The sequence below is a fragment of the Furipterus horrens genome, unplaced genomic scaffold (assembly GCF_987537825.1).
Source record: "Furipterus horrens unplaced genomic scaffold, mFurHor1.1.pri manual_scaffold_6, whole genome shotgun sequence".
Taxonomy (NCBI): domain Eukaryota; kingdom Metazoa; phylum Chordata; class Mammalia; order Chiroptera; family Furipteridae; genus Furipterus; species Furipterus horrens.
In genome coordinates, this window is record NW_028327176.1 from 16793099 (window position 1) to 16806813 (window position 13715).

The 13715-nt window shown below is 49.1% G+C and overlaps 1 protein-coding gene across 1 annotated transcript; it reads left to right on the forward strand.

The window, feature by feature from the left end:
- Positions 1–3261: 3261 nt before the first annotated feature.
- ADGRF3 (adhesion G protein-coupled receptor F3) lies at positions 3262–12442 on the forward strand. The gene is made up of 13 exons (XM_090280198.1): positions 3262–3345; positions 4331–4391; positions 4786–4926; positions 5400–5576; positions 6029–6274; positions 6958–7167; positions 7927–8070; positions 8250–8446; positions 8855–9034; positions 9919–11295; positions 11747–11788; positions 11876–11938; positions 12383–12442. Exons 1-13 carry the CDS (start codon positions 3262–3264, stop codon positions 12440–12442), a joined length of 2982 nt encoding a protein of 993 aa, XP_090136324.1.
- The last annotated feature ends 1273 nt before the right edge of the window (positions 12443–13715 follow it).

The following is a 13715-nucleotide window of genomic DNA, read 5'->3' on the forward strand; positions in this document are numbered from 1 at the left end:
GGCCCCCAACAGCCCAGGAGCCACACAACGGCAATGCCCTCACTCTTTTAATCCAATTATAACTCAATAAAAGCTCAAAGCCCCCACCAGCTGAATGCTGGTGTCTCTCCACACCATGCCCCTCTCCTCTCTTGGACAGTGAATAAAAACTTTACTCTGCACTTTCTTCTCCTTGTGAATTCTTTCACAGCCCATGTCCCCGGCCACCCTAAGAACAACCCCTGTTAATGTCTGGATGTGTTTCATTTATTTATTGATTCACTTAATACAAATATTACTTGAGGCATCTTAGAGCTACTTCGCTATTTTTCCTCCCACAATGTTCTATTGTTTGGAAAGCCCATATTTACTTAACCTGTTCCTTTGGAACAGACATAGCTCATTTGTTCTCACAAACAACTCTGCCTTGAACATCCTTATACACATATTTTTGTATTCATGTACAAGTATATTTCATCAACATTGATTGTAATCAATATCTTGTCTTTTGGTAATTGGTAGCTGACAGAGTGTTTTCTTATTTTTTATTTGCATTTCTTATATCTTCAGTTGACTGTTTTTATATGTTTATAAAATTATTTATATTTCTTTTTCAGTAAACTGCCTGTTCCTATTTTTTTACTTATTTTCTGTCTCACTGATGTGTAAAATAAAAACTTCTTATGTTAAGAAGATTAGCCCGTTCAAAGGAAACAAGAGAAAAACAAATGAGATTACATCAAACTAAAAAGTTTTTGCACAGCAAAGGAAACTATCGATAAAACAAAAAGTCATTCTACCAAATGGGAGAAGATATTGACCAATAATATGTCTGACAAGGGGTTAATCTCTAAAATATATAATATAAAGAATTTATATAACTTAACACCAAAAAAAAATCCAGGATCTGAATAGACATTTCTCTAAAGAGGACATACAGATGGCCAATAGACATGTGAAAAGATGCTCAACATCACTAATCATCAGAGAAATGCAAATTAAAATCACAACGAGACACCACTTCACATTTGTCAGAATGGCTATCATCACTATTATCAGCAAACAAGTGCTGGTAAGGATGTGGAGAAAAGAGAACCCTCACGCACTGTTCGTGGGATTATAAATTGGTACAGTCACTATGAAAAACAATATGGAGGTTCCTCAAAAACTTAAAAACAAAAGTACCTTATGATCCAGCAATTCTACTTCTGGATAGTTATTGAAACAATTCCAAAACATTAATTCAAAAAGATATATACATCCTTTTGTTCATTGCAGCCCTATCAGTGGTACATAAGGTCTGTCCAGAAAGTATCCAGCCATGCAATATGAAAAATAGACATTTATTGAAGATGCAAGATACAAGAAACATTGTACATAGGACAGTGGTGCCTCAGTTTCCCTTCAAATTTATGACTTTCTTAAGGAAGTCTGGTTCATTGGTAGTGGTTTGAATCAAGCCAATAGCAACTGCAGCATGATGTTCCTTTTGCTCTGGTAGCAGAAGAGACAGAACAAATTTTGCCACAACATGTTTCACACCAAGGTCCTGCATCAAAATCTCGAACACACTAGTTTTTGGAGTCCCCAGATCAGATTCTAGTTCTCACACTGTCAGTCTCCAGTCTTTGTTGACTGCAACCCATACACGTTCAACATTCTCAGGTGTTCTGCTTGTTGCAGGCCTTCCAGAACGTGGGTCACTTTCAACAGATTCTCGAACATCTTTGAAGCGTTTGTGCCACACTTTTATTTGCTCTGCCCTCGTTGCATTGTCCCCAAAAGCTTTCTGAATCATCTGAATAGTTTCCATGGAGGAATGTTCAAGCTTCACATAAAATTTGATGCAGATTCATCACTCTACTCACTCAGTCATTTACAATGTGACAGCCACAAAGGACACATGTTCAGCCAACAGCGTCTACCACCCCCACTGACTCGTACAGTGAAGTCGTCATTGTTCACACATGTGCATTCTAGTCCACTCTCCTTGGCTGCCATGTTACATCAATGTTGTGCAAACTGTTCTTGTTATATTAACAATGGCTGGGTCTTTTTCTGGACATACAATTGAATATTACTTGGCTATTAAAAAAGTGAACTCTTACCATTTGTGTCAACAGGGACGGACCTAGAGGGCATTGTGCAAGTGAAATAAGTCAGACAGAGAAAGACAAATATCGTATAATTTCTCATATATGTGGAATCTAAAAAACTAAATAAACAAAACAGAAACAGACTCATAGATACAGAGAACAGGTTGCCAGGTAGGAGGGAGGTTGGGGGGCTGGATGAAAAGGTGAAATGATTGAAAGTACAAATTGGCAGTTACAAACTAGACACATGGATGTAAAGTACAGCAGAGGAAATATAGTCAATAATATTGTACTAACTATGTATGGCACCAGGTGAGTGCTAGATTTATCAGGGTGACCACTTTATAAGTTATAGAAATGTCTAAGCACTATGCTGTACACCTGAAACTAATATAATACTGAATGTCAACTGTAATTGAAAAATTAAAGAAATAAAAAGAATAGCCCTTTATGAAATCATCAGGCTACAAACATGTTGTCTTTTGCCTTTATACCCTAACATTCGTTTCTTCCCGAAGTTGAATCTTTTTTTTTAAGTCTAATTCATTTCCTTTCTGGCTTCTGGGTTTTATGTCTTATTTGGTTCATAGGGTGGTGCTCAGTCCACTGAGCCACACCAGCCAGGCCTATGTCTTATTTAGAAATGCCTTCTTCACTTCAAAATTATTTTGTGAAATTACTTGATAATTTCTCCTATTATTTTCCCAGATTTTTTGTTACCCTTAAGATGCTATCTGGAAATTATCTGAGGAGAGCCATCAGCTCTAATGTTTGTCTTTTCTCACCTTGACTCTGTGATCAATGATCCAGCTTCCTGGGAGTTCCAGAACAATCCAGATTTCCCAGACCCTTGGAGATGTGACTGAACATGACTTACTGACACATTGCTGGTTGTGACCTAGGACCTCTAAGTCCTCTCCTGTTCACTGCATCCTAGGCCCAGACCCTGGGGGAAATCTGGGCAGATTCCCCTCATGGGAGCACCTGGGCTCCAGGAGGCCCCACAGTGATCTGGATGCCCATTTGTCTCAGTCACGGGCTGTAGCACCTCCTCTGTAAATTCGGCCCTGGCTCCCTCCCACTCTTCCCTCCTATCCCACCTGCACCCTGTCCTGCCAGCTCCTCTCCAGGAAATTTGCATCGTGCAGCAGAGAGGGGGGGCTCTGGAGGACGGCTTCACCGAGCCATGGTCTGCCTGGCTGCCCCCGTGCTCCTGCTGGCCGTGACTCTCCCCCTGGTGGGCTCACCAGGGGCCCGAGCATCCCAACCTGTGAGTAAGACCGGGGTGAGGACCCTGGGAAGGTCTGCAGAGGCAACGATGGGGACACCGGGCGGGAGAGGCAGTAAAGGCGTGAGATGAAGTGAGAGGTGGAGGGGAAAGGGCTTTACAGAGGAGGCTGGGTTGTTAGAAGGGGTCCAAGAGTTCAGTCTGTATTCCGGAGTGTGGGGGTAGCTTTGCTTCTTTGCATCCCCGGGAACTCCAGGGATGCCTGCCACACTTTGGATAAAGGCTTTTCCAGTCAAACTTGCAATTTAAACATGAAAAGAGAAAGTTTCCAGACTTGGGGACCATTGGCATTAAGGAAAAAGGAAAATCTGAGGAAAGGCGGCCAAGTCTAGATTAGTGCTTTTTCACCTGTGTTTGCGCCCATGTGGTATCTGTCTCTACCTCTATCTCCATCCATATCCTTATCTATGTCCATGTCTGTTTTTAGATAATTATCCACATACACATACAATTTTGATCCAAGGGGCAATTGGTGAGGAATAATTGACAGGAACCAGGGACTATGGGAAGCCGCTGCCTCCGCTCACCCCAGTGGCAATTCCTACCGAGGGAATAGAAATCCCCGAGCCTCTGGGCCCCAGCCAGCTCTGCCTAAGCCACCCCCTGGAGCTCCAGACCCAGACATTTCAATTAGCCTAGAGGCCCAGGGACAGGTAAATTCAGGAAGGAATTAAGCAAAGCATGTTGACTCTCCGGGGTGTGCCTGGTTCCTGGGTTCGGGCCCTGGCCAGTCTCTGGAGCTGCATCCTTTGAACCTTCTACCAGAAGCCTACTTTCCCCTCCTGATGTCCCACTTAATTCCGGGCAAAAAATAAAAATAAATTTAAATAGAGAAACTTAAGTAGAGACTGTGTCATGCCAGCATATTAGCCAGGCTGGCCCCTGGGCCACTTGAGGAAGAAGGTGTCCTTGAAAGAACTTGGGGTCAGCCTGTCCTCAGAGGTCTCTCCTCTGTGCTCTGTTCTAGGGACCCAGTCGGGCAGGACGGGAATCTGGGCAGCAACTGGAGCAAGAGAGTGGAGCAGGTGGTGAGTGGACGGAGGAGGAGGAGCAGCGGGAGCAGGGAGTGAGGCGGAAAGAGAGCCCTGGGAGAGGCCACAGTGCAGGGTGGTGGGGACAGAGAGAAGACCGGATCTGGCTCTGGTCAGGCAGGTCCATCCCCCGTGTCTCTGGCTGTGAGGCCTTGAGAAAATCATTCATCTATGAGAGCCTCATCTATAAAATATGGGATGCTGGGAGGGTAGCATAAAAAGGGTGTTCCACAGCTAGATGAGGAGTAATTATTCCTGAGTCCTGACTGTGCCTGGACAGGCTATGGCAGGTGGGATCGGCTCCGGGTTCCTGGCCGTGACCAGCTAGACATGGGAACTGGCCCATGGCCTCCCTGCCTCTCCTCTCCAGCTATCCCCTCTTCTCCTCTAGGATCAGTCCTGGTCTCGGTCTATGTGCAGCTGGACTTCTCAAACAAGACCTGGCCAGCAGCACTCTCCCAGCCACTGACTCTGCCTCTTGCCTCAGCTTCCTCTTCCCCAAGAGCTCTCACAGGCCTCAGCCTCACAACAGGTAGCGGGGGAATTCCACTGAGTTCTGCCTCTCATGCCACCAATTGCACGGGAAGGGGTTTGAGCGAAGGGAACGTGGGCCTCCCAGCCTGTCTGCAGGCAACTTGCCCGAGATGCTCCCTATTTCCTGGAGGATCTACATGGCCTACCTCCTTCCTCACTCTCCCACCAGACAAGGCTCTTTCCCTCCTGCCCTCCATGTCCCACCTTCTAAACAGAGGGCCCAAGGGGCAGATGGCAGGAGTCCTGGACTTCTCCACCCCAACCCTGGGCGCCTCTGGGAGTGCATGGTGTCCTCCGCTGCTCTGAACCCTAGCTGAGAAGGCAGTCCTGGATGTGCCTGTGACTTTGGGATTTGGATGTGCCTGTTCCAGATACCCAGCCAGACCCCTCAGGCATCAGGCAGTCGTTGGTCCTGCCAAGGTGGCTTTCTCAGACAGCCTGCCCACTCCTCATGCCACGTCTCTGTCACAGAGTGTGCCGTCAAGCCCGACGGGTTTACCTACTGTGCTTGCCTGCCTGGATACCAGTGGAATGCCAGCATCTGCTCCCGTCACCAGCCCTGCCAACCCTCCTACCACCACCAACCCTGCAGGTGTCTTGTCTTCAGCTCTCCAGAAGCTGGGTACTGCCAGTTGCTGCCACCTGGTGAGGAGAGTTGAGAACTTGGAAACAAACCCGCCCAAGAGAAAGAAACCTTCTCTGTGTTTTTTTACTTGCTGGCTCCTGTATTTCTGCCAGCTGGCCCAAGCCCAGCGGCTCTCTGGGAGGGAGAAGATGCCGATCCTCACAGCAGAGCGTAGGCCCCAAGCTCGGGACCTGAGTAGTGAGACTAATGAACAACAGGGCTCTGGAGACAGACCGACAAGGAGAGAAAGCGTTCTCCCTGGGAGAGGGGAGGTCATAGGTCAGAAAGGTTTCCTGTTTGTTTCCCAGTGACAGATGAGGTCTTCCAGGCTGGACTGCAGCAGCCACACTCCTCCAGCGACAAAGCAAAATGAAAAACGCTAGGCGGGGAGGGAGCGAGCAGGGATGAGCTTTAGAAGATGGGGACACATCACAGCTTAGCTGCATGGAGGCCCCCGAGTTCCTGCTGCAATGGCCCCCTGTCTCCTGCCTTCTTTCAGTCCCAGGCACCCTGAGCCTGAACTCCTGGCTGCAGATGCCTGGCAACACGCTGAACTTGACCCTGCTCATGAGCCATGAGGCCACCAACCTGAACTGGTTCCTGAAGCGCAGCATAGGGAGCCCCAGACCCATCCTCCTACAGCCAGGATCCCACGTGTTCCTGATGTCTAGCCAGGGCCAGAATGTCCTCAGCGTCTTCAACATCTCCCATCAGTGGGAAGGTAGCCAGCCTGTTTCCTCCTCCTCTCGCCTCCCTTCCACTTCCTCCTCCCTCTCGCCTCCTTCCTTCTTTTCTCCTCTTCCTTGCCCTTTTCATCTTTCTATTTATGCATTTTGGGGGCTTAAAGTCCCATTGATGTGAAAATTTATAAAGGAAGAATGCTGAAAATATGGCCTCAATTTTAACTGAGAACAGATGAGTACTTTTCTTCAACTGTTGAAACGGTAGGGGATGATGCAGGAAGGGCACCTAATGGAGGGACAAAGATTCACTTTATTTATTTATTTTTTAAGATTTTATTTATTTATTTTTAAAGATGGGGAAGGGAGGGAGAAAGAGAGAGAGCGAAACATCAATGTAAGAGAGAAACATCCATCGGTTGCCTCTCTTACATGCCCCCAACTGGAGACCAGGCCCCCAACCCAGGCAAGTGCCCTGACTGGGAATCAAACCAGTGACCTTTCAGTTTGCCAGAAGACGCCCAACCAACTGAGCCACACCGGTCAGGGTGAGACAGGTTCACTTTAGAATGCATAGCTACAAGCTAATAAAAAGGGATCAGGAGCCTCTTCTCCAGATCTCTTCTTCCTTTTTCCTCCTTCCTCCTAGACGTCCTTTTGGGGGCAGGGATCTTTCTTGCTGAGGTTAAGCAGAAGCTAGACTAAGAAGGTCCTGTATCTGCAGGAGAGTACATGTGCTGCTTTGAGGCCCAGGGATTCAGGTGGGAGCTGCATCATGTGGTGAAGGTGCCCCTGCTGGCGACAGATGTAACTCGACTTCCAGACCAGCTCTCCATCTCTTGTGCCACCTCCCCTGGCTTCCAGCTGAGCTGCTGCATCCCCCACTCTCTGCTGGGTTACAGGGTCTCCTGGAGCCCTGGAGAGGGCAGCGAAGGTATGCAAAGGGGCCTGCTATCAGAGGCAGGGGTGACGGGGCAGCCAGTCTTCCCCGACTCACCAGAAGCGGAGGCTGCAGTTCAACGCGGGAGTTCCAGGTCCAAGTCCAACACCGTTTTTACCCAGTAGAGCAGCAATTTTCAAACTTTTTCATCTCTTGGCACATATAAACTAATTACTAAAATTCTGCTGCACACCAAAAATATATATTTTTTGCTGATCTGACAAATAGAAATAGGTATAATTTTGATTCATTTACACCAGACAGCTATTGTTGTGTTGGCTTTTGTCACTTTTTTATTTGACAGTCTAAGGGAAAAGAGTTCTGTGCCCCTGACTACAGAGTCAGGTATTGTGTGTTTTAAAAATTCCTGCCGTACATTGCTTGAAATTCTCTGCAATAGAGCAATCCCAATTCTATGGATACAATAACAACTATGAGCGTAGATAACTTTATGCTAAATGCTTTTATCCACACAATCTCGTTAAACTCTCTGAGGTTCATTGAATGATAGGTCCATTTTACAAATGATGAAACTGTGGTTGAAGTCCCCAGGCTAGTTAGCCATCCCTGGGGACCTTCACCAAAGTCCAGCGCTGCGTTCAGTCACTTGATGCCCTCCTACTGCTCCGCTCTGCCCTGCTGCGTAATCTACTGAAATTGCTGGAAGACTGAACCGGCAAGTCTGGGCCTGCTGGGTTCTGGGTCTGTTCTGGCCCAGTGACCGACTGCTTGCTTCTCTTGTCTCACCCTCAGCCTCCGTACTCAACGAGACAGGTGACCAGTGCTTTGTGCTGTCCGTTCAGCACTGCCCTATAGCAGACACCACATACACCTGTGACCTGCAGAGCCCAGGACTGACCCCTCTCAGGGTCCCCATCTCTGTCACCATCATCCAGGGTACGTGGGGCTGAAGGTGCAGAGGGCTGACCTCTCGCCTGCTCGCCCTGGGAGCTCTTCCTTGGCGTGTCCCTGCCCTGGGCAGCAGGGCCAGGCCTCAGAGCCTGGTTTGGGTTTCTGCCCAAGCAAAGGCTCAGCCAGACTGTGCTTACTGAGCTCTCCCTGATATCATTCTTCAGATGGAGACACCACCTGCCCTAAGGACTCCTCAGCTGTGGCCTGGAATGTCACGAAGTCTGGCCATGTGGCACAGGCCCCATGTCCTGTGAACAGGACAGGCATGGTGAAGAGGACATGTGGGCCCGATGGGGTCTGGGGGCCCGTCCACGAAAGCTGCACAGACACGGGACTCCTGGCCTCGCTTCAGAGGGCCCAGGTAGAGCATCTGGCCTATTGCCCATGTGTTACACCCTCCATGACCTGCCTCTTCCTCACTCAGGACCCAGCTCTAGAATCCTTTCCTCCTAAATCCCAGCCCAGAGGTTATTCAGCTTCCTGAGCTGGGGCCCTAGCAGAGCCAGGAAGTAGGTATGGGGCCCTTAGCTTGGCTAGGACTCTCATGGCAGAGAGGGTGCTGTCCCCAACCTTCATCTGTCAAGGGTCCCTTCCACTAACATTGATTGGTGTCAGCTCCATCAACATGGCTCACTCTGCCCTCTGCTTCCCGATCCCCTGGGAGGGGGCGGCTATGGGGAGGAAGGAGTTAGATGGGGGAGGAGGTAGCCCCTCTCTGGTGAGGACTCGCTCCTGCCCCCCAGCCCCATCGCTGTCTTGTCTGTCTCAGATGCTATGGGCAGGTCAGGGATGCCCTCCTGAAGAAGTGCCACAGAGCCTGGCGCAGCTGCTGGAGCAGACAGTGGTGGTGAGCTCACCCTCTGACTTATTGGCACTGCTGGGCACCATGACATTCCTGGCCAAGGTGGTGGCAGACACCAGAATACAGCTTAACCACAGTGCCCTGGAGGTAAGATCTCTGAGCCACAGCAGTAACAAGCTGGGTAGAGGGGCAGAAAGTGTTTTACCTTTGGACACTCCTGTCCCTCTGACATCACCATGGGCTGTCCGACAACAGACCACTCTAGAATCCGAGTGTCCATTCCCACGGTCTATCTCTCCTCTTGGACACCAGTCTCTAAGGCCATGGAATGTGGAGAAGGTGTGAGGCTGAGAACACGTGGGAGACTGAGGAAGGCATGCGTAGACATGAGTTCAGAGGTACATGTTCACACACAGATATGTGGATATGACGTGAATTCTCCCTACACAGATGAGTGCACACAACTATCTTCATGAAGACACTCAAACACAATTAGCTTTGCTGGACTCCCCTGAACAAGCTTTCAATGTAGGCATCAGCTGGTGACCCGTAGGCCACAGCCAACAGAATAACTAGGGGCTGTGACACTACACACCCTCATGCCTGGGAGTATGTATCACATGTGGGTGTACAAACATGCACGTGGCTCTCTCGTTCAGAACATTGTGACCTCTATCACCATTCCCGCTTTTCAGACCTTTAGCAGCCAAGTAATTGAAGAAGGTCCCCTTAGGGCCTGGCTGATCCCAAGGGTTGGAGGGCGAAGAAGCGTTGTCAGATGCAGGGGTGGGATGGGCTTCAGGAGACCACATACTTGAAGATGTTCAAGTACGGTTAGCTGAACAGCACCCCCATTCTTCCTCTGTAGAAACTGCCTTCAGAGGTCTGCCTTCTTGTCCCTCTTACTCTCCAACCTTGGGTCTTACAGTGAATGAGGAAAGGCAAGTCTGGGGCCCTATGTCTCCTAGTGCCCCTGGCTCAGCACTGGGGGTGCTAGCAGCTAAGGGTCATCTCTCTGTTGGGTGCCACAGGCTCTCCTCAAAACCACTGACAAGGTCCTGGACATGGACACCAGCTCCCTGTGGACCGCGGCCCAGGTCCAAACGCCCTCAGCGAGCTCAGACCTCCTGCTGGCTGTGGAGACCCTGGCAAGCAGCCTGCGCCCGCAGGATCACCCCTTCTCCTTCAGCTTGCCCAATGTGCAGCTGCAGACCCAGCTCCTCAGCCCCGCGCTTCCTGCTGACTACAGGGTCTCCTTCTCCACCCAGCCCCCGCTGCAGGCACAGATCCCCAGACGCTCGCTGGCCCCACTGGTTACTAGTAACATCACCATTACTAGCCTGGTGCTGCGAAAGCTGGACCACCTTCTACCCTCAAACTATGGACAAGGGCTGGGGGGCTCTCCCTATGCCACTCCCGGCCTGGTCCTCGCCATCTCCATCATGGCAGGTGGCCAGGCCTTCAAGCAGGGAGAAGTCATCATGGACTTTGGGGACAGAGATAGCACCCTGCACTGTGTCTTCTGGGACCACCATCTCTTCCAGGGCAATGGGGGCTGGTCAGAGGCAGGGTGCCAGGTACAGGCAGCCAATGCCAGCGCCGGCACTCAGTGCATCTGCCGGCACCTCACCGCCTTCTCCATCCTCATGTCCCGGCATGCTGTTCCAGGAAACCCCACCCTGGAGCTGCTGAGTCAGGTGGGCTTGGGGGCCTCCATTCTGGCACTGCTTGTGTGCCTGGGCGTGTACAGGCTGGTGTGGAGAGTCGTGGTGCGGAACAAAGTTGCCTACTTACGTCACGCAGCCCTCCTCAACATGGTGCTCTGTCTGCTGGCTGCAGACACCTGCTTCCTGGGGGCCCCACTGCTTCCTCCAGGGCCCCAAAGCCCACTCTGCCTGGCTGCTGCCTTCCTCTGTCATTTCCTCTACCTGGCCACCTTTTTCTGGATGCTCACTCAGGCCCTGATGTTGGCCCACCAGTTGCTCTTTGTCTTCCATCAGCTGTCCAAGCGCCGAGTACTCTCCCTCATGGTGGTTCTCGGCTACCTGTGCCCAATGGGGTTTGCAGGTGTTACTCTGGGCCACTATCTACCTCGAGGGCAATACCTGGGGGAGGGGGAATGCTGGCTGGATGGAAAGGGAGGGGCGCTCTACACCTTTGTGGGGCCAGTGCTGATCATCGTGGGCCTGAATGGGTTGGTACTAGCTGTGGCCATGCTGAAGTTGCTGCGACCTTCGCTGTCAGAGGGACCCCAGGTGGAGAAGCACCAAGACCTTCTGGGGGTGATCAAAGCCCTGCTTGTCCTCACACCCATCTTTGGTCTCACCTGGGTGCTGGGCCTGGCCACTCTGATAGAGGAAGTCTCAGTAGTCCCTCACTACATCTTCACGATTCTCAACACCTCCCAGGTGAGTGCTAATGAGGTGGCTGTGCTTTTTGCAGTTTTGGAAGTTCGAAGTCACTGCTAGTCCCTTCTCAAGGTGGTATCATGGTGGAGCATAGGAAATATAGCTCGGGAATTTGAGAAGGCATGGGTTTGGATCCCAGTTCTTCCACTGACTAGCTGGATAACTTTGGACAAACCTCTCGTTTTCTTATCTGTGAAATAACATCTGGTTTTGCCAGAGAAGTCAGGGACTTGTCAGTACCCAGTCCTTTGATATCTCCCCTTTGCAACCATAGCAGTAAGAAAAGCACCGAAAGCATCCTGTACCCCAATGATGCTGATGAACAGAAATTGGAGAGGAGAAGCCTCAGCATGGGAATTAGATAAGAGCACAGAGGTGCAGGAAGAGGGGAGGTTGATTTCAGTTGATTCCTTTCTCCTTGACTCACTTATCCCTCTCTCCCTCTTTTCAGGGTGTCTTCATCTTATGGTTTGGTTGCCTTATGGACAAGAAAGTGAGTCTGTCTGCCTAATCCCCACCTGACTCACATCTGAAGGCAGAGACTTTGGCTGCCATAACCAGGCATTTATCCCTCCTGCAGGTGCAACAGGCTTTACTCAAACGCTTCTGCCGTGCCCAGCCCCCCAACTCCACCCTCTCCCTGGTGAGTTGCTGCCTTCAAATCCTTAGTTCTCCGCCTGAGAGCAGGTCAGCAGCAGGTGATCCATAACCGATCCCAGAGGAGAGGAGCACATTTAGAAGCTGTGAGATTGGGGTTGTTTTCTAGAATGAGCAAGCTCTCCGCAATGCAGAAAGTAGCCCAGTCAGAAAAGTCAGAATCAGGCTCTAGGTTCCTCATTTCAACCTGGACTCCTGGTGACTCTCTTGTCCCTGGTTTCTCCATCTGAAAATCTGCCTCCAGTTAGTATTTGACGGGAAGATAGGCTCGGTACACACGGGCCTCACCGTGGCTGAGAGCCACGTCCCTAGTATTACTGTGGCCCTGAAGGAGGGCAGGTGAGAATGTGAAAATGGACACAACTTCATCAAAGAAGAGTTGACAAGAACAATAATCGCCCTGCAATTGGGCCTTTTCACCCCTCCCTAGGCCACCAATGAAACCCATATCCTGGAACACAGCAAAGGAAGAAGTGAAAATGCCAGGTGAGGATGAAGCTTTTCTGGGAGCAGAGGGAGTAGTGTGAGCAGCTTCCTGGCAAAGCTCTTGACAGAAAGCTCCTCTCCATATACCTGTTCCAGCCCAAAGGGTGGAAAACAGACTTTGCAAAGGTAGACACATCTCGATGAGCTGGGAAGGTGAAGAAGGCCTTAGAGAGCAGAAATGATATAGCATCTGCTATTGCTTTCCCAAAAAGTGAGGGAGTTTAACCACCTTTGACTCAGTTTACTCTGAAAACTCCTTTTCACACTATCAAATATTTAATTATCCTGAAAAAATCCTTGTTTTGAAGAAATTAGCATTGGTGAGCTTGTTGTCCAGAGGGAGGGCGATCTTCAAAGGTGGGGCAAGGTCTCCTTTCACCAGCGCAGAGCATCGGGGCAAGCTCTCTTGAGAGGACCACACACAGGCAGTGCAGAGTGTGTGCTTGAATCCACTAGGATGGGCCTTGACCCAAAGGCCTGAACCCATCCCTGCTCCCAGAGCTCAGCCCTCCAGAAAGCCAGGCTACGCTTCCATTAGTCACGCTCACTTCTCTTGCACTCACCTGTCCCCACCCCTAAACTACCCAAGCAAGAGTAGCATGAAAAACTAGCTAACGCTATCTAATGAATAAACCTGCCTTTGCTGCAAAAATGATCAAGGTATCAAAGTTCCAAATAATTGCAAGTAAAACTGTCTCAACCAGTTTTTAACTCATCAACAGCTTATGTTCCAGATATAGTTGATAAAAATGGTTTTAACTATTCAGCGATTTCTGATTATTTCTTCTCTACAGTTATGAAGAAAGGATGACTTAATTGACAGGAATGCTGATCTTCCAAACATTAGAGGTGAAATGCAGAATTTGGTTTATTGTCAAAGTTGAAGAAAAGGTGAAGTTAATGAGCTCTCTTTCTTTAACCTTTAAAAGTATCAATATGAAATTAAGTTTCATAGACATATGCATGTATATAAAGTCACTGATATGAACATATTTGTAAGAAAGCATTGTAAATTTTAAAATAGAGAGAAAGGTACTGTAGACTGCTACAAATTAAGAAGAAAAGATGGCAAACATTTAAAAGTGACAGGATCAAGCTAAGACTATATAGAGAGAAGAAAGATTTAAGAAAAGCCTCTAGCAGACACCAAGATGTCTTGCCGAGTTAATTCATGGAATTCACAATAGAGGAGAGGATTCTGAAAAACTTTTAAACTAGATAAGTAAAAAGTTCTGATAAATGAATCTTTAATTACAAATTTCATGAATATTTTTATA

Excerpts from the sequence above, each read along its gene's own strand:
- ADGRF3 (XM_090280198.1), top strand. The coding sequence starts at position 3,262 with ATGGTCTGCCTGGCTGCCCCCGTGCTCCTGCTGGCCGTGACTCTCCCC. Across the intron at positions 4,392-4,785 it reads GCAAGAGAGTGGAGCAGGTG|GATCAGTCCTGGTCTCGGTC; the intron begins GTGAGTGGACGG and ends CTTCTCCTCTAG. Across the intron at positions 5,577-6,028 it reads CCAGTTGCTGCCACCTGGTG|CCCCTGTCTCCTGCCTTCTT; the intron begins AGGAGAGTTGAG and ends TGCTGCAATGGC.